We start from the raw sequence: 21,131 nt of genomic DNA on the forward strand, positions 1-21,131 counted from the left end.
TTTGAGACAGGTTTCTCTGTGCTGCCCTGCCTATCCTGGAACTTGATCTGTGGTCTAGGCTGGCCTCGAACTCACAGAGATCCACCCACCTCTGCCTCCTGAGTGCTGAGACTAAAGGCATGGCTTCTGTTTGACTTAATAGGATCCTTTATATGAAATGCCTTAATATCACAAGCATGATTTTATCTTCTACCTTGTACTATTTCTTTTTTTTTTTTCTTTTTAGTATAGAATAGAGTTTATTTAGGGCATGGGGAGGGGAGTTAAGAGGGTAGTAGAGGCAGAGAAAGGCAGAGAGGGGGAGAGAGTAGAGAAGTAGGGGCTGGCCATGACCATGTTGGGGGGGGAGGGGATGGGGAGAGGCGGGGAACAATGAGGCAAGGGAAAGAAGCAGGAGTAAGAGCACTATTTCCTTTTTTTATTGTATAAATACTTCATAGTGTGGCATATTTTCCATATTTCTGTAGCAGCAGGTAGTCTCCATTATGTCCGCAGATTGACTTGGGACCCTAGAATGCAGGTCCTGGTTTCATAGGTTTTTTTTTTTTTTTTTTCCCCGAGACAGGGTTTTTCTCTGTATTGCTCTGGCTATCCTGGAACTCACTCTGTAGACAAGGCTGGCCTTGAACTCAGAAATTCGCCTGCCTCTGCCTTCCAAGTGCTGGGATTAAAGGCATGTGCCACCACCCCTGGCTTCATAGGTTTTAAGATTATGCATGTTTCCTTTCCTTTTCCTCTGCCCTTCCTTGTTCTTCCTCCCATCTTCTCTCCCTCTGTGACAGGGATCTTACTGTGTTTTCCAGGCTGGTTTTGAACTCCTAGGCTCAAGGGATCCTCTTGCTATATTAGCCTCCTGATGAGCTGGAACTATCTACAGGCTCCTCTCTCTGTGCTCTGCAGTGGAACTCAGCATTTCGAACAAGCCTCAGGTGGTCCTGCTGGTGACTGTCCCTGGAACAAATCGGAGGGCCAGGCCCTCCCTGTCTATCCTGTGGGGCAGTGGCTCTCAATTTTGGGATGTATTAAACTCCACTAGGAAGCAATGCACATATACCCGAGTCAGGTGCCTTATATGTTAGCAGGTTTTCTCTACTGAGCTATAGCCTCAGCCCTTGCTTTTCAGACAGTGTCTTGATATGTAGCCCAAACTGGCTCTAGACTCGTAGGCCTCAAGCTTGGAGGCCTCTAGCCTCCACCTGCCCCATGCTTAGGATTATAGGTGTGTGTGTGTGTGTGTGTGTGTGTGTGTGCATGTGTATATGTGTGTGCCTGCGTGTATGTGTGTGTCTACGTTCTTTAGTTTTAAACCCTGACTTGATTTACTGTATTATATTTACTTGTATTATTTTATTCTAACCTGAATCCTATGTACGCAGAGTTGGGAACCCTCTTCTGCTCATGACCTGCCCCACTGAGGGGAACCTATTTATCTAAGGAGCTGGAACTTTATGCTTTCCTGTCTTATGTGAGTCCAAAGGGCATCAGAGCCTGCACTGACTTCCTGCTGTTGGCTTGTGTGTAGTAATATATGGATATCAAGTCCAGTTTCCAGCACCTTCCCAGCAGCCATTCTTGGGGATGGATGTACTTGACTGTCACCACAGAGAGGCTCTGCTGAGGTGCGCTGGGTGGGGGTGGAGGTGAGATGGGGGGTGAGCTCCCTACACAGGAGGGTGGGTTGTACATCTGCCACAACTTCTTGGAGGCAGAGGCTCTGCTTGTATAGGAGGGCACAGCCATTGTGTCTTATCAAATTAATGTCTAAAAATTTTAAAGTTCAAATTACATTTGCATGTTTAGCTATGAAGAAGGATAGTCATGAAGTAAAGAGGGAGATACTAGAAAGATAGTGCCATTAGAAGTGTCTGTAGCTAAGTTTGGCATGGTGTGACAGGGTTATAATCTCAGTACTGAGGAGGCTGAGGCAGGAGGATTGCAGAGTATGAGGCCAACCTGGGCTAGGTCTCAAAAACAAACACACAGAACACACAGAAATAAAAAAACAAAACAAAACAAAACAAACCCACCCACCTTACGAACCCAAACAGTGATTGCAAAAGCTTCAAGCTCCCCAGCTCCCCACCAAACTGTAAGAAGAGGTTTGTGTAGGAAGTAGGGTAAGAGGGTGAACCTTAGAGGATTTCTGAGGATGCCTGCAGTATGGCCTGCACCCAGGGTAGTGGGAAGGTGGGATGAAAGAATTGCTTGAGTCCAGTAGTTCTCAACATAGCGACAGTTTAAAAGAAGAAAGAATGGGCTGGAGAGATGAGTTTGTGGTTTAGGGGTACTTGTTGCTCTTCCAGAGGACCCAGATGCATTTCCCAGCATCCACAGGACAGCTTATAACCACCTGTAACTCCAGCTCCACTGGATCTGACACATTTGTCCTCTGAGAGCACTGCAGAAAGGTATACACATAACCTAAAGTAATAAAATAAGTCTATATAAAGTATTTACAGAAAGGACTTTCGAGGAGGGCAAAATGGTTCATTGAGTAAAGGTGACAGACACCAAGCCTGACCATGTTTGTACACTGACATTCACATGAATGTCTTGGTATGACAGCCCCATGGTCACAAAATAAATAAATAATAGATAGATATAGATAGATAGATAGATAGATAGATAGATAGATAGATAGATAGATAGATAAGTCTTGGGGGCTGTAGAGACAGCTCAGTGGTTAAGTGGCTACTCTTTCAGAAGACCTGGGCTGGATTCCAGCATCCACATGGTGGCTCACAACCATCTGTAACTCTAGTCCCAGGGGATCCAACATCATTCTCTGGCTTTTGCAGGCACTAGACATGGGTGTGCTGCACAGACATACATGCAGACAACATACACACACACATGGAGAAATTAAAAGAAAGACATTTTTAAAGGGGGCATTCCTTAGCTGAGCACCCACCCATCCGTTATACAGACTCTCTGGACTCCTTCCTTCTCTAAGATCACAGACAAAGCCCCTATACCCTGGCTTTTATTTTATTATCATTTTCATTATCATCATCATCATCATCATTATTATTTGTTGGGTTTTAAAACAGGATTTCTTATGAATATCTGGGCAGGGGAACTCCATCTTCTTCTTTGTCAAAGTGACTAGAAAAAGTAACTTTACTGCATTGCTCAGATACAACAGTCATTAATAATGTTAAAAAGAAATGTATGCTTAACACCGGGACAGTGGAATAGAAGAGAGCCTGGAGTGTTCTACTTTATATTGCTGTACTGTTTTGAGTTTCGCCAGTGAGTGCTTACTATTTTTGAAAGTTAAAGAAAGGAAAGTAAGTTTAAAGCACGAAGGGTGAGGAGGTCGGTGGCAGAGCTGGAGCTCAGCTGCCACAGCCCGAGTTTGTCTTCAGCACAGAAACAACGAAGAGAAGCAACTTATGGCTGCGTCCATATCCATGTTCATATTATTTTAAAATGCTATTTTCCCCTGAGATGAGTTACTGTAAAAGCAATAACAAATGCTGTCCTATTGATAAAAGAAGTGATTGATAAACTGTCGTGCAGATGATCGTCGGAAGGGAGCATGTAATTGTGTTTCCTCTGAAGCTCGTTTTTCAAGACGCTGCCTAATTCATCATTTGTTCATGAGTTTGGGCTTCCCCTATTCACTTGTTTCCACAAATGCCATAATCGCTTGAAAAATCAAATCCTCATTTATAGTCACTGTTGCCTGCCTAACATAGTGAAACATCCCAAGTGTCTCCTGCTTTATTTTTTATATGTATTTTATCTTTTTCTTGTGACCTAACAGAACTCCTGAGGACTAGCTCACCCTCAGTGGGAGTAGTGGAGCGCACATCTTCAATGAGAATAGAGGTAGAGGCGGGGGCAGGGGGGAGAATAACTGTGAGTTTGAGGTCAGCATGGTCTACAAAGTGAGTTCTAGGACAGACAGGATTACATTGAGAGACCCTGTCTCAAAAAGTAAAAGCACATCTAAACTAAACTAAATTTTCAACCTCCTCCTGGCCAGCTGTCCTAGTTAGCATTAACTGTCAATCAATGTGACAAAGCCTAGATTCAAGTGCAGGGTATAGTAAAGAGTATCAATTTATCTGTTGCTATGTTGCCAACTTGCTGAGGCATGTCTAGATTGCCTTACTTGATCTGGGAAGAGGGACTCCTGCACGAAGTGCCATTGTCAGTGAGCTAGCCAGTGAGCTACCCAGCCTTCTGCCATGGTTTCTACTTTAAGCTCTTCCCATGATTTCCCTCAATGATGGACTGGGACCTGGAAGTGTAAGCCAAATAAATCCTTTCTGCCCCTAAATTGGTTTTGGTCAGTGTTTTATACAGTAACAGAAAGAAAATTAAAGGGCAAGAGAGATTTGTTCAGCAAAGAGCATTGACTGTTCTTCCAGAGGACCTGGGTTCAATTCTCAGCACCTGCATGGCAACTATAGGCCATCTGTAACTCCAGTTTATGGGGATCCAGCGCCCTCTTATGGACTCCAAGGGCTCTGCACACACATAGTGCACAGTTAGACATGCAGACAGAATACCCATACACACACACACACACACACACACACATACACACAAAAACCTAAATAAAGGAAACTGAAATACCAACTGTATGACCATGCATCTCTGTCTCAGAATCTCCATTGACAAATAGGAAGGATATGGACCTGGGCCCCAAGTTTATGACTGTTATAAAGTTTTATTGGTATACAGCCACACACATTCATTTACATATTATCTATGGCTTGAAATACTTGCTGAGCTTGCCTGTTAGAGGAAAAGTTTGCTGATTCCTGTTTATCAGATTTCCTAGGTTTCCTTTCAGGCTTAAAATTCTTGGTTCTGGATTTGGATATCTAGGCCAGTATCTCCATCAGCCCCTTCTTAGTAAATTACTAGGAAAATTCAACTGAAACCTGAAATACCATACATTATACACTATTATTTGTTAGCCACCCGAACCTGACATAATTTGTCACTAGTGGAGTGGTTACAACAAGCTTTAACAGTTGCCATGGTTTTCAACTGGAGGCACAGGCTCACCCTGCCGCTCTTCTGGGATCCATCCTGGCTAAAGAAGCAACCCCTAACTGGGTAAGAACAATGGACAGAAACCCAAGTGCCAGTGTTTATTAAAGCCTCTGCTTAGCGCTTGCAGGCTTCAGCTTTACATTTCTTTGGCTAACATTGTATTAATGGCCTAGTAGACCCTGTGAATCATGGGTAATCCATCCACTAAGGGGAAACAGTGATGGTCAGAGGAAGCAGCAGTGCTTCCCCATAACGCTTGTTTGATGAGATTGAAACCATTGGCAGAAACTGTTTTGGAACCTTTTGTGCAATGCTGTCCACAAACTCCCTGTGATTAAGAAATAACTAGAAAATGGCCCCGGTGAGCTTTTGGAGTATACTAGTTTTCATAACCAGCTTACTCAAAACTCAGTAAGAATGGAGTGTGTTCATAGAAGTTTAAAGTGACAATATCAATGATTTAGATCAGGTGTACTCAGAACTACTTGGCTACTGGCCTAGGCTCTTCCAATGGTTAACCTCTTTTTCCCTTGTATGGCACCAATTTGAAAGTCTCAGAAACAGGAGTACATTTACTTTCCATGTTTGTGGTCTTTCATGTCAGCCCTCTCCAAATTAAAAATAACTTCACTGAACTCCAAGAGAGATAGGATATTTCTCCTAAAATCCAAATAGTTGGCTTTGACGATGTTCCACCAGTTTTTAATTTCCCAAGGCCAAAGTATTTTTATTATTCCAAACTCAGTGACACAAAAGCTCATTGATAACTGCTGTCATTTTTACCTTGCTCTTTACCTTGACTATTAATTGATAAAGAATTTTAGTAACATTAATCACCTGGGAAGTTTTTTAGTTGTTGCATCACAGATATCTGGTCAGGCTAATTTTAAAAACACCTTAGCTTTAAAAAATAAGCACTGTTTGTTTCAACATTTCAAAAGAAGTCATGGCACAACAGCCAAGTCCTTAAGCCAGCTCAGAGGGTGACGGCGAGGGTACTGTGGTCAACGGTGAGGGTGCCTGGTACACAGTGAGGGTGCCGTGGGCGACCAGGAGGGTCAGTGGGGCCACAGAGGGTTTGAACCTTCCATGTTAGTCCCATCAGTGGTGTTTGATTTTCTTTCTATAGCCAAAGTTCAGGAAAATGGTTCTTTTTTTGCATTTACTCTATGCTCCTGACTCTCTCCCGTACAGAGGAGGCTCCTTTGCCATCATTGCTGGGGGTTCTGTGCTCATAGGGTTCTGGAATATTTTGAAAATTACAAGAAAAGTGTGTGAATGTGCATTTTTTTATACTGTGTTGGCACTGTGAAGGTTGAACAGAATCTTTATCATTTCTCTGTCCCTGCTCCTCTGCTTGAACTATAGCACATACATGCATAACTGAAAGGTTTTTTGATCTGAACAAACCTGCATTAGTTTCTTATTGCTTTTGTAACAATTTGCAAGTTAAAGGCTTAAAAACAAGCTGAAATAAGAGTCTATATAGTTCTGGAGAATCAAAGTGTAAAATCACTCTCACTGCACTCTAAAGATGTCTGGCAGGGTTGTATTTCATCTGTAGGCTGCACAGATAGAGCATGTCTTTACTTTTTATTTATTTAGAGATAGGGTCTCTCACCATGTAGCCCTGGCTGGCCTAAATCTAACACCATGTAGACCAGGCTGGCCTGGAAGTCACAGAAAACCTCCTGCCTCTGCCTCCACAATGCCAGGATTAGTTGCACAACGCCAAGGTTTTAGCTTTTAGCTTTTAGGAGCCAAGTATATTCCTCGGCTCATGGTCCCTTGCGTCATCTCCAGAATAACATCTTTGCTTCTCTAGTTCTTTTGCATCACCACTACATCTTTTGGGTCACCATGTCTTATGAGCATCTCTGTGATTCTCCTGCCTTAACCATGTCAATAAGCCCTGTCCTTACTTAGGGTTACCTATATAATCCAAGATAATGTATTCACTTTGTATGCCTGATCTTATGCGCAAGCCCCTTTAACTATGTATGAAGACATACTTACAGACCATGGCGATTAGGACATTGGCATCCTTGCAGGAGGCGTTATTCATCCCATTGCCTAGTTTGATAGCACAATACATCCATTCTTCCCTTTCCTCCTTCCTCATTTCATTTAATGGCACAATCACCATGAGACCAGTGACCTGTGAGCCCCGTCGTTCTTAATTTCTCTTCTCTCTTTCCCATCTTCCTGTCTCCCCATCCTACACCACTCATTTCTAGATCACATCCAAAGCTGAGCAGATGTTGTCATGTTGCCACCACCCAGTTGTATCCAGTTTTATCCTCTTCATTAGTTTCACTAAGTGCAGATGGGTGTCTTAAGCATTCTGGATTCCCCAGGCTAGCTCCCTGCCCCTTCCTTTCACTCTTGGGTGTTCTGGGTTAATTACAGTGCAATACCGTGTGGGCTAAGTGCCACAAGTGGCATACGTTGTGCCACTGGATTATACCTCAGTTACTTCCCTTCAGCCATATGGAGATGGAAGTGAACTCTTAGATCAGAGAAGACACGGGAGAGACTTCAGGTCAGTTAAAGATAATTAATTATCTTGAAAGACAATTAGGATCCTCATTAAAGATTTTAGTCTTTCTTTCTTTTTTTTTTTTCATCTGATTGAGTATTTCCTCTCCATCATTGGAGATAGAGAATGAAATTGAGCTCTGATTAGCTGAGCATCCCCTCCCCTTCCTGAAGAAGAGGTATGTTTTAAGAAGTTGCAGATGGGTCATTTCTATTATGTAAATAAAGTTCATTTTGTCAGAGTTGTTGGAGAGATTGCAATAGCATGGACGAAACAAGGCATCTGGAAAAGTAGAGTACCACATAAACAGAAGCAGTGTGCAGGCTTCCAGTCCTATTCTGTGATGTCCCCACAGGAGAGAGGTCAACTCTATGGCTTAATGAGATTGAGGAGAAACCAGGTCATTTCTTGACACACTTGGTAACAAAGGAAAAAAAAAAATCTGGATATCACGATCTATACACTCGCCCCCTCTCACTTTTAGGGAAAAATGTTGACTAGATATTTTCAGCAATTTTTATTTGTTAAAATCCTACCTTAATTAAAATTTCTCAAGACGTCTGAAAATGAGAGGTAGAACATCTGAAAATGAGACACCCCAAGAAGTAACATATTCTGCAAATTAAAATTGATTTTAAATCAGAAGTGCTGTGTTGAGCCCTCCCAAGGCAGAGAATAAAGATACCCTTGTTTATGTCCTCCTTCACTGTGTCGGTGAGATGGCGCTGACTACATTAGTTGCCAGTAACTGCTTGACATTTCAGTTTTGTGAATACAAATGTCTATTGATTTTTTTTCCCCTCCAGTAATGTATTAACAAGTTCCATATCCCACACTTTGGGTTATACTTTCCATTTTCTGTTTTAGCAACTGAAACAGAAAATGTATATAATTACTTTGAGTCTTGTTTTGAAATGCAATCACAAGTATTGTTTAGATCTTTAGCGGGCCCCAAATATATCATAGAGAAGTCGATATTTAAGTTAAGCAGAAGATAAACTTCCCTGTTCTCTCCTTAATGAGAGATAACTCATGTGCTATGCAATTTACCCCTTGCCTGTTAATTTTTCTCTCCTGGTGTTGGAGGTAGGACCCAGAGCTTTGACTATTATGGCAAATGTTCTACCACCGAGCCACACCTTAAGCCCTAATTTTAAAAACCATTTCCTATGGTGCTTTTAATGTATTTTGTTGGTATTCTTTGCTTCCCTTTCTGAGCAGTAGACAGAAATAAGTGCATTGAGATGTACAAAGGAAGGGTATTTTAGGTATGGAGGGCAGACACAATAAGGCCATGAGGTGGAAACAGGCCGGAGAGCCTGCTGGGTATCTTAATGCTGGGTTTTCATTCAGTGTAAAAAGCAAACTGTGGCTTTCTCAGATCACCAGTGTAGATGGGCTCTTGCTGTAAGGACGGGGCAGATGAGAAACAGGAGAAGGAAAACAACCCGTGTCAGGTGGAATCCTGTCTCTTACCTGCTGCCTCTTTGGTTTTATTTTTCTCCATCAGAGTTTCTTGTACACGGCTTTAGTTTGTTTCTTTTGCACTTGATATTGTCACTCCCTCTCTAGGCTGTAAACTCCTTGAAGGCAGGTTTAGTGTATTGCAGGGCCTGCTGTGTATGTGCCTGTTTCATGGTGTGCCTCATTTCAGACTTCCCCAGGGGAAGGATCTGCTGCGTCATCCAGGACTGGGTGTGTATCTCTTAGGCAAGGCGCCTGGCCTCTGTCCAGTCAGGCTCCCATCCCCGCCATCCCTCATGTGGCAGATCCTTTGATAGCTGCCTTTGCACTTGGACCTTGCACCTGTCAAAGGGTTAGGCTTTGGTTCTTGGTTCATGAGAAGAATGTTGCCTGATGCCGTGCTGTCGGGCAGGCGCTTCCTGGGTTTTTTTTTTTTTTTTTTTTTTTTTTTTTTTTTTTTTTTTGGTTTTTCAAGACAGTGTTTCTCTGTGTAGCCCTGGCTGTCCTGGAACTCACTCTGTAGACCAGGCTAGCCTCCAACTCAGAAATCCGCCTGCCTCTGCCTCTCAAGTGCTGGGATTAAAGGCATGCGCCACCACCGCCCGGCTACACCTGTACTTTTTATTTCACCCTAGTCCTTGGTGGTAGTCTGCCTTTCCTCCTCTGTTTCCGTCCTTTCTCTTGGCTGTATCCTCCAGAGCTACCTTAGCTTCTGTTCTTGTCTGGAAAGCTTTCCGCTCACCTGGTTGGTCTCTCCTCCACTCTGTTTGGGCAGGAGGAACACCATTTCTCCCTTCATCCTTTTACTTCATTAACACCAGGGATTCTGAGCCTTAGACTTACATCAGAGTCCGAGTTGTCTCAGTAAATAGAGTACCCGAGTCCTCACAGGGTATTTGGGAAAGACAAAAATAAGTTTGGTGTTTTTCCTTCTTTCTTTCATTCAGATTGTTAGCACTATTGGGATACAGTAGTAGACAAAACCAAAAATCTTCACTCTCATAGACCTTACATCTTGATAAGACAGATACAATAATTATACAGCTACATAAAGCAATGCTAGGTTATTGCTGTGTCGAGTTCTCTGAAGGAAGGTTCCACCATGCTGTGCAAACATTTATTATAAAGATTTGTTGTTGGGCTGGAGAGATGGTTCAGCATTTAAGAGCACTGACTGCTCTTCCAGAGGTCCTGAGTTCAAATCCCAGCAACCACATGGTGGCTCACAACCACCTGTAATGGGATCTGATGCCCTCTTCTGGTGTGTCTGAAGACAGCAACAGTGTACTCACATATATAAAATACATAAAAATTTAAAAAAATGAAAAGATTCGTTGTGGTCGGGAGAGGCACCGAGAGCTTTAGAGAAGGGTTGCTCGAGAACGGAAGTCAAGGTGAGAGCTGGGATTGTAAGAGTGTGCCACGGCCAGCTTTATACTCACTTCCTACTTAATGTGCTTAAATAAATACCAACAAGGTTGGTTTTGGAAGTTGATTTACCATAAAAGGCACAGATGGCAATAAACAAATCAAATAAGAAAGAAAGGATGACTCAAAGGTGTATAAATGAAATTACACCGCCGGGCGGTGGTGGCGCACGCCTTTAATCCCAGCACTTGGGAGGCAGAGGCAGGTGGATTTCTGAGTTGGAGGCCAGCCTGGTCTACAGAGTGAGATCCAGGACAGCCAGGGCTACACAGAGAAACCCTGTCTCGAAAAACCAAAAAAAAAAAAAAAAAAGAAAAAGAAAAAGAAAAAAGAAATTACACCAGAAAATCAAGGAGAAACATAATGACCGTGGTCCATGCAGGACTATGCAGTCCAAGCATGGAGGTCTTTTCCTGGGTCTGGACATTTAAAGTTTTTTATTATAAACCAGACACTGGGACCTCTGTAGGTTAGAATCATTTATACCCAAGACCTCAGGCCCCAGCTCATTGCATCAATCTGTTTAGTTGATTGATTTGCTTTTTTGTTTGTTTGTTTTTTTGTTTTTTTGAGACAGGGTTTTTCTGTGTAGTCCTGGCTGTCCTGGAACTCACTCTGTAGACCAGGCTGGCCTCCAACTCAGAAATCCGCCTGCCTCTGCCTCCCAAGTGCTGGGATTAAAGTGTGCGCCACCACCGCCCAGCTTGATTTGCATTTTTTTAGACAGGGTCTTGCTTTGTAGCCTGGGCTGGCCTCAAACTAAGTATGTAGCACAGGCTGGCCTCAGACTTGGTGTCCTCTACTTTCTGGGGGCTGTGTTGTCACACTTAACAATATTTTTATTAGTAAATCAAAGACTAGAATTTTATAAGAGCTAAGGTACTTCCATGAACTCCTTGTTACAAATTCAGAGATAGAAAAAGATTATCAAGGGAAGAAAAAAAATGATAGATGAGGCAAAACATATAGAACAGGTAAGCCCACAAGGCTGCTAAGGTTCAAAATAGACCCTTTATGGAGTTCCCTGAGGACCCTCCCTTATACCATCTTGATTTTTTTTTATTATTTAACTCATATTCACAAATATTTACTCATAGGAAGCATCCTTCCTCCCTCATCAGACACATTATTCTGGAACAACAGCAACAACAAAACCCCCAAAACCTTGCACAGAAATGGTAGCCTTTATTTATCAGCTGTTTGCATTCCAACTACTAAAACACAAGAAAACCAAGAACCGTGAAATCGAATACATAAAGCTAGTCATCCAGGAATCCCAGCAACTGTCTCCTGAATTCTCTGCTAAGGCTTTATTTCCGTACACCCCATCCCATGAGTTCCCCAGAAACATCAGCTCTTAGATTGTCTTGGTATTATGCTAGGGCCAAAGGCTCGGGAGGATCCCAGGAGAGCCAGAGAAAGTAATACAGTAGGGAACAAAAAGCCATGTGAGTGCAGCCACCACCCAAGCCCGGAGCTCTTGAGATAATGGTACTGATCCACTTTTGGTAGTAGGTCACGTTGGTGTAGACTCCTGGAAGATCCTTACCACACTCCAAACCCCAGCTTACCACACCCATCTGTGTCCAGACACCATCCATGTAACACGACAGGGGCCCTCCAGAATCGCCCTAAGGGAGACAGAAAGGTCTGAGCTGAGCAGTGAGAAGCCCTATGGGGAGAGGAGGGCCAGTCAGAGGTGACAGAGAGGTCTTCAGAACTGGACCTGGACCCTCAGCTGTGGAATTCTCAAGTTCTGGGATCATAGAGTTTGAAAAATACACATTAGCCATTTCTAAATGTTTATCTGATATACCATGAAAAAGCAAAGCAAAATTAATGTGATGTTTCTTGTTAAGGTTTTCACTACAAAGCAAGACTTACTCAGTGTAGTATGTTACACTCTTTTTTCTAAGTGCTCATTTCTTTTGTGGAGTGATAATAATAGCCATTAGGAGTTTGTCTCCTGTCTTGTTTCTTTGTTTCGTAATGGCTTTATTATATAATTTTGTTCACAGCTCACTTTGCCTGCTGGTCTTATGACTGTCCACTCTGTTTTGATTACTGTCGCTTTGTAGAACACTTTGGAATCAGAAAGTGTGAGTCTTCCAACTTTGTTCTTCCTTTTTTTAAAGACTGTTTATGGCCATGTGAATTTCCATATGAGTTTTAATATCAGCTTATTACTTTCTCGGTGTGCCTGCTGTTTTTTATATTGTCTTTCTTTTCTCTGCTTCAGTAATACATCTCTCATTTTCTTTGTTCTCTTTCCAGGTCTAGTTTGCTCCCCACACTCCCAGTCCTGTGCTCTCGCCCTCTCTCCCTCTCATTAGCAGCCGGCTGTCTTTCTCTCTGCTCCCTTCCTTGCCCCTTCTCTCTTCAGTACTCAGGCTGAGCCCAGGGCCTTGCAGGCAGACTGAGACTGGGCAGGTCTGTGCCACTGCCTTGCATGGCCAGGCTCCTTTCCCAGTGTCTTAATGGGGGTGGGGACCAGGTTCTTCACGTGAGATATTCTTGTTTACAGAACTGACGTTACAGCTGCGAGTTTCTCTCTAACCACTGTGATAACGCCAACCATAAGATAGGTCTTTATCTCTAGCAGACTGTTTCCTAATTTTTGTTGTGATTTCTTTTTTTGGCTCATTGTTTATTTAGGAATATGTTAATAACTTCCACAGGGCTGAATTGTCCATACTTTTATGTTACTTGTTTCTAATTTTATTCTGTTGTTGTTAGAGACCCTACTTTGCTTATGATTTCAGTCCCGGACATCCTGAGGCTCAGCTTATACAGCTGTTCTGTTTTGGAAAGTGTTCTGTGTACACTCAGAGTGTGTTCTGCTCTTTGATGCTTATCTCACAGCAACTCAGCTGAGGATGACATAGAAAAGCCAGTTCTAGGAAGGCAGTAGAGAGAGGTCAAAAGCAGACAGAAACGGGTTAATCCTCAGGAAAAAAAAATAGTACTTTGTCTTTAAGTGGTTTTCTCTAAAACAGGCCCATCCTTAGCATATCTGGTAGCAAGGACTTAAATAGAAACTCGCAGTCTTGCTGGCTTGAGATCAAGAGACAGAGCTCAGAGCTACCACAATAATTAGAAATCAAAGGGAGAAATGCTAGAAAGAAGAGAAAGGGGGTCGGGGCAGTTGCCTGGATTCGAGCAGACCAGTACAGCATGTACTGCATGGAATGAGGATTCAAGCAGTGGCTGGGTTGTTTGGTTGGTTTTATGATGCTGGGATTCAAACCCAAGGCCTCATGGATGCCAGGCGACCCAGGGAAGAGCACACCAATTGGTTGTCCAATACCAAATGGTCAGCCCTGAAATAATGATAGTTCATCATATACTTTTTCTTAAGAAAAGTAAAAAGTAGGCAATTGTGTGTTTACTTTAGTATATTTATGAAAAATTACAGGTTTTAAAAAATGTAACAAATGGCTACATTGGTCTATATCGGCAGTTCTCAACCTGTAGGTCATAATCCCTTTGCTCAGGATGGGGGAATGTCAAATGACCCTTTCTCAGGGTTCACACATCAGATATCCTGCACTTCAGACATTTACATTTTGATTTATAACAGTAGCAAAATTACAGTTATGAAGTAGCAACACAAAAAATTTTATGGTTGGGGATCAGCACAACATGAGGAACTGTATTGCAGGGTCACAGTACTTGGGAGGTTGAAAACCACTGGCTTAGATAGTAGTTTTATGTTTGAAGGAGTTAAATTGACATCAATCAACATTACAGAATACACACAACTACTCAAAATACAGTGTCATGGAGTCTAGTCCCAAGGGATATGTCTATAATACAACTCCCATACCTAAGGCCTAGGGGACATTATGGAAGAGGGGGCAGAGGACTGTGAAAGCCAGAGGAGTGGGGACTTTGCTGTGAGACTGTGTCTCAGTATTGTCAGAAGCTGCACCCATCAGATCTCACCAACATGACTGCATAAATGTTAGCTGAGCAAAGACGACAGAGATGCCAGAGTGGATGGGGGAAAGCCCATGAGGTCTCAATTCTACACAGAGAACTACAGGTGTCTAAGGAAGGCTGCGAGTGGGAGATAGGATCTGCCTCAGGAAGAACACACCAATTGGTTGTCCAATACCAAATGGTCAGCCCTGAAAATATACATGCAAGTAATGTTATATAGATGGAGGACGTTATATTTATGTTTATATATATACATATATATGTGTGTATATATACATATATACATATATATTGTGGATAAATGTGCATAACAACAATGAAATGAAAATGGAGGCTATGAATTTGAAAGAGATCAGGAATCGGTATATAGAGGGTTTGGAGGGTAGAAATGAAAGGGGAGAATAATGTAGCTGTCATCCTAAAAATAAAACAAATAAATTAAATATTGATATAGGTCAGTTGATTTGTCCAGCATAACTCAAGAATTATTGTCAGAAGTATCATTTCTTAGGTTGTGATTTATTGCTAACTACATATCCACATTGTGTGGAAGGAAGGTGTGTGGAACGCCTCCAGAGCAAACACTAACCTTGCAGCTATCCTTCCTCGCCTGGCTCTCACCCGCACACAGCATGTCTTCTTTGATGACCCGCTCCAGATCCGGGAGGAAGATGCCAATTGGGTTGTACAGTTGTTCACATGCCTCACTGGAAATGACAGGCACTTCAATTTCTTGTAGAGTAGATGGGTACCGACCTGCAGAGGAAGACGGGAACAAAAGATTTTAACAACCTGGACAGTGGCCAGGGCAACAGTCAGAATCCGCCACCTTCCAGCCATACTTGCTCATGGGAAGATCTGAAGTGGTTAAAGGATAATAGATGTGGATTCTTTCTGTTTGAGGGTTTTCACTTGTGCCAGTATTCTAAATAAAGAATATTCAGGTAACTTCTGGTTAAGCAAAATGTAGGTAAGGTAATCTAAATTATTCTGAAATTGCTCTTCCTCATTTTTCTGCTTCCTGATAAACTCCTGCCCCATCTCTACTTCACCTGGAAAAGTATTGACATACATTTTGTCAACAAATTAACATACATACACCAACCCAAGCAAAGTTTGGCTCTCCAAACATTAAGTCCTGTTTCATAGTCTCTGAAGGAGAGATAATTATGTGTTTAAATTGTTAGCATTTGCTCTGTCAGTTATAAGCAGGATCTAGGCAAGACTCAGGAGTCAATAAATGTGTAAGTGCCAAGAGATATCCCATCTGAAGACAATCAAATAGGTTGATTCGATCCAGTTGAATAATATTAGCTAGAGCCTGGTGTAGACACTCAAGTTCCAGGAAGGTGAGATTCGAGAGGCATGAGTTCAAGGCCAGCTTTGGCCACTGAGTAGGTTTAAGGCTAGCCTGAGCTATACAAGGCCCTGTCTCTCCCCATCTCTCCTGTACCTTCCCGATTTTGTCCCCATCCAGTCACCCAGCAAGAAGCTGGAGCTGTCAGCTGCTTTGAGATATTGGGCAAGCAGATGGGCAGAATAACAGACGTGAAGGTGACCCGAGAAGACAGCTTCAACAGGGCGATGTCTCCATCGGTATGGCGGTATTTGTCAGGGATGACAATTCTGGACACGTAGTATTCTTTGCCTGTGCTTGAGTACTCTCTATCGATGGATCCAAGCCACACACTGTACAGAAAATTGAACCAGGTCCTAGGAGGAAAAGATAGAGGAAAATCAAAGTGGAGTGTTGGCCTACCATGCATCAGAACAAGCCGCCTATCTGAACCCCAAAGACTCAACACAAAGTTCAACCATCACTCAGTTAATATTGAGCTAAGGTTAGTCTGCGTCCTTTTCTTCTCTCTGCCCTGCCCTGGCTTTTCTCTGGTCTCCTCTTATATGCTGGTGGCCAGAATTTGCCCTACATATTCTCCCTCTTCTCTCAACCCTTCCATAGACACACAGACACACACATACACACTTTCGGTCTTGAGTTCCCAATTAGAAAGTGAACCCTGAGCTTCCTTATACATCTCACTGACAAGCCTTGTTTTACTAGTTTTTTGTTTTTGTTTTTTTTTTTTTTTTTTTTTTTTTTTTTGTCAGCTTGACACAGCTGGGAAGAGAAACCTCAACTGAGAAAATGCCTCTATCAGACTGGTCTGGAGGCAAGTAAGTCTGTAGGGCGTTTTCTTGATTGATGACTGATATGGGAGAGCCCAGCCCACTCCGGGGTATGCCACCCCTAAGGTTTCAGTGCTTTAAGAATGGAGAGCAAGGCATTAGGCAGGGTTCCTCCGTCGTCTCTGCTTCAGTTGATGCTTTGAGTTCCTCTTCTGCCTTTACTTCATGGTGGACTACACCTGTAAGCTGAAACCAACCTTTCCTCGCTGGGTCGATTTGGGTCATGGTCTTTATTACAGCAATAGAAAGGGACTGAGACAAGCCTCTCCCTGATTGGTTGTCACGCCTCTTCCTAACCAATGCGGTTAGACCGATGTTTTCTCATAATTTCGTGCACTACAGGTTACATTGGATCTTGTGACTCTGTTTCTCACCAAACCCTTTGCTTTTCCTGAACTTAATAACGTAGCCTCCTTCTGTTCTAAACGCCCATCTCAAATCCATCATTTTTACCTCCAAACTCTCTGCTAGAAATACAGACTCCTCAGTATGACCAGGCCTGTCAGGCAGTCTGTGAGCCCCCACTCCACTCCACCCAACCCCACCCCATTGGTGACCCTTGGCCCTCTTGTTCTGGTCTACTCCAGCTGCTATCCTTTTGGTCTTACATTTATAGTATTTATGATCTTCTTGAGAACTCTCTTGTGTTGAAGCCTACTATTCCGTCTTGATCTGTGTTTTCCTGTTCCTCCCTGCCCATATGTGTGGGTGGTAACATTTTTATGAATTTGTATATTTGTAAATGTCTGTGTTTATATCCTATTGATTCATAGTATATGGGGATATGGGTAGACTATACAATTCTGGCCTGGGAAGAAACTCTCCCTCAGCATTTTGAAGTCGCTACACCATTTTCCTGAGTTTTCATGGTTGTTAATAAAAGCCTGTTATTTTGACCTCTGTGCATATTAATTAACTGTTGTCGCACAATTATTTGCTACAATGTTTTGTGGTACAAATGAAAAAATACTTGTGTCTCAGATTCTTCGAGTCAGGGGTTAAAGGTGACCTAACTATTGTCTCCATCTCACGGTCTCTCAAGCCGCTCCAATCGGAGTGGGTTTGCACTCATCCCAGGCTTGACTGAGTCTGTTTCCAGCTCACTTATTTGAGTCGGAGTCTTTGTGAGGAATCAGTTTCATGTGGTGCTCACCACACGGCAACTTGTTTTCACACAGTGTCTCTGAGAAAGCTCAGATTATGTTTGTGAGCCCCAAAAGCTCAAGACAAACCCCTGACCTGTACTTCAGAAGCAAGCTGACACAAAGGAAAGGAACTGTCTTGCCCGTTCCATTCACTCCAAGGTGATGTAGGGCTCCCTGCTGCCCCACAGATCTGAATGCTGCCATTGGTCTCCTGGTTCCCATGACACCATCCAAACATTTCCCAGAAGCCTCTGAGTGTTAGCTCCCAGCTACAACTCACTTTTTTATGCAGTGTGCTGCGGTCAGCACCCAGTGGTCACTGATGAGGGAACCTCCACAAGAGTGGGTGTAGTCAAAACGTAGGCTGACCTGCCAGGGCCAGCGCCCCAAAACAGCACTTTGGCCACCCACAATGCGTCCAGAGTATACAGGTCGTCCACACACTAGACAAAGAAGAGCAGGGGAACTGTGCAGTCTGATGTTCCTCCATTTTCGTATAGTCCCCAAATTCCTATCTCATCCTTCTCTAGGATGTGAGCCCTCCCTAAGACCCCCGACCCTTCCCAATTCCATTTTCTAAAAGACTCTTTATTTAGATACCTTATCTGTATTTTCTGTCTGTACACCCGAAGAGGGCATCCCATGGAACTACAGTTATAGACAGTTGTGAGCCACCATAGGGGGCTGGGAATTGAACTCAGGACCTCTGGAAGAGCAGCCAGTGATACTAACCACCAAGCCATGCCTCTAGCCTCCAATTCAGTTTCAGACCCAGCAGTCCTAAGCCAGCATGAGGACTACTCACCTGATTGCAAGTTTTTCTTTTTGGTAAAAGAGCCCTGGTAAACTCCTACAGAAAACACACCATATCATTCATTAATACATGAGAAAACATCTTATATTAAACTCACTGACCACAAAGCTTTCCAGATTGGTAGTAAGGCTAACATGGACAATTATCTGCCAGTGAGCAGGACTCTTGGTATTTATCTACCTTCCTGCCTGTGGCAACTGGAGTTTACCCTTTTACATGGTGATTCAAGGTCATCGTCAGGGCATCAAGTGATACAGTGGTGTTCGGAGATGCTTTTGAGAAGTATAGGCTCTTTATGTTTATGTTGTTTTCTTTAACTGAATTGTCATTTGACAAAACGTATGTATCTTTTGTGCTACCGCTTACCCCTTTGGTAACAATAGCATGCCCTTGTTTTAATCAACTGTGGGCCAGAGAATTAACTGAACAAGTTACTCATTATGCCAGAGGCGCCTCTAGTTTCCTCTGCCTGAAGTGGAGTTTTCCTGGGCCTGGGTCTTATCTAACTTGCTCATTTCCATGAAGTCTTCCGCTGTGGGGAGCGGAAATAGCCCGAGCACGGGTATATTTTTTGACATGGGCACGTATCAAGTAGCCTCAGACCTGTAGGAAAATGGCAGAGCCCCTCACCTCTCCGGGTAAGGCTCAGAGGGATGACAAACCTTCCTCGGGCTCATATGTGGATGTTGATAGTATGGGCAGAAAATGTCCACTGTAGCTCTCTCCCACCATGTTTATGGCCTGAAGAATGCTCTCCAACAAAGACAAGTAGATTAGCTAAACCTGCCTCCTCAATCCAGCTTTATACCGTACACCCTGCCTCTTTGTTTATGGGTATGTAATAAGCCCACCTTTTTATTAACCTGTATATAATAAACACGCTGGGCTTCTGAGCTGCTGCAGCGTCTGTCACCCAACCCCAGCTTTTCTGTGTGTCTGTCCTTTCCTCATTCCCTCTTGTTCCCCCAGCCAGGTGAGCCCCTGGAACGGTACCTGGGAGACCCCTTGTGCTGCTGGGGCTGGCACGCATTAGTCACGTGCTTCACCAACTGAGCCACTACCCAGTTTCTTTCAAGTATCTGCTCAAATTATTCCTCTTGGAGAGGCCACTTTACACTGTTAACTCTTTTTGTTCTTTTGTGTTATGTAGGCTAGGTCAGCCCTAGAATTCCCAAATGTAGCCCAGTCTGGCCTCAAACATAGGCTCTCCTTGCCCCAGCTCTTCTGAATGTTGGGATTACAGGCCTGTATTGTCCCTGAACTTTAGGTGCTCTTTTCCTTTCATAACATTACTACCCATTTATTACGCTTTATAATTCACATTATCAATACGCGCACTGCTGATTATAAGTCCCATGAAAAGTAAGGGCCTTAGTTTTGTCTGCTGCTTTATCGAACCACGAACATTATAACAGTGGCATGTATGCAGTAACCTCGCTGGAGTTTCTTGGATGATGCCACTCACAAGTAACTCCCATCTGGGATCATATGATGCCTTCTTGAGGCAAAACCCTTTTCTCTTCTCCCCTCTTGGCTCTGCCCCTGGGGCTCACCCAGCGAGAGCAGCAGCAGAACCTTGAGGCCAGCTGGGCCCATGCTTCGGTCCTGAGGTGCAGCACTTCCTGCTTCCGGGACTCTGGCTCCTGGCGGAAGGCTCCGGAGAAGTAACCGCGGAAGGGGCAGAACCCGCTTCTAACGCTAGAAGGCGCTCTCAGCGTTTTCCCCTTCACCTGGGCCAGACTGCAAGGGATTTAAGCAGAGCAGCTGCGGGTCTGTGCAGCGCCCCCTACTGTCTTGGGGGAGCCAATGTGGAGTTTTTTTGTTGTTTCGTTTTGTTTTGTAAAGGGTGGGGATAGCGGGTATTGGGAAGAATTAAGGTCTTGTCTGTCCATAGCATGAAGCTGGAAGGTGGACAGGATTCGAGATTAGTCAAAAAATAGGAAATGGGAAAGAGGAAATTAACCCACTGTCTTGAGTTAAATCCGTTTGTTTTTACAAATCAGGTTTTCAGGAAAATAAACTATATGACAGTGTTCTGTGTGTGGAACTACTTATTGTAGTGTGGTCTCGGGGTTAACACCTGGGGTGTGTGTGAAAAGGCAGGAGAGGAGTGTGACAAGGATGCCTGGAGTTAACCTAGGGCAGCCCTTGAAGACCCGTACTGGGAGGACGTGGGTTTGTGGTAGCTTGAGAGCTTATAAGCAGGATTGTTGAGTGTCTCCACGCAGATTCCTGGCATTCTTACATTAAAATGGCTCAACTACAATCCATACCTCCTGACCAAGAGCTTTCTTGTATTCGACTTAAATTCCTAAGAGGCTTTATTTGGTGCAGATGATCTGTTCTTCCCGGGATATAGGTTCTCATGGCTGTGGATTATCTTTGAAGTACGTATTCCTCGGGAGGGGATATGGAAATGTGTCAGAGTAGGCCAGCAGTTTTTTTAGTGCAGTTGCCCTCAGCCTGACTTCTCCCATGCATGCGCCATGTGCGTGCATGTGTGCGTGTGCGCGTGTGCGTGTGTGCGTGTGTGTGTGTGTGTGTGTGTGTGTGTGTGTGTGTGAGAGAGAGAGAGAGAGAGAGAGAGAAAGAGAGAGAG

At 43.5% G+C, this 21,131-nt stretch overlaps 2 protein-coding genes across 4 annotated transcripts in view; one reads left to right on the forward strand and one right to left on the reverse strand.

The window, feature by feature from the left end:
• The window catches only part of Sh3d19 (SH3 domain containing 19), a 163,887-nt gene that overhangs the window by 12,227 nt on the left and 130,529 nt on the right, over positions 1-21,131 (forward strand). The gene's annotated exons all lie outside the window — the stretch shown is intronic.
• Positions 11,610-20,980, reverse strand: Prss48 (serine protease 48). 2 transcript variants are annotated; one of them, XM_031374241.1, is made up of 6 exons: positions 20,806-20,980; positions 18,524-18,568; positions 17,999-18,161; positions 15,840-16,099; positions 14,976-15,142; positions 11,610-12,075 (listed from the first exon to the last, which is right to left on the reverse strand). In XM_031374241.1, exons 1-6 carry the CDS (start codon positions 20,897-20,899, stop codon positions 11,818-11,820), a joined length of 987 nt encoding a protein of 328 aa, XP_031230101.1. In that variant the 5' UTR covers positions 20,900-20,980; the 3' UTR covers positions 11,610-11,817. The 2 variants fall into 2 exon arrangements, with proteins under 2 accessions (XP_031230101.1, XP_031230102.1); XM_031374242.1 differs by lacking the exon at positions 20,806-20,980 and adding an exon at positions 20,086-20,179.

Source organism: Mastomys coucha, unplaced genomic scaffold (assembly GCF_008632895.1).
Source record: "Mastomys coucha isolate ucsf_1 unplaced genomic scaffold, UCSF_Mcou_1 pScaffold16, whole genome shotgun sequence".
In the NCBI taxonomy this organism is placed as follows: domain Eukaryota; kingdom Metazoa; phylum Chordata; class Mammalia; order Rodentia; family Muridae; genus Mastomys; species Mastomys coucha.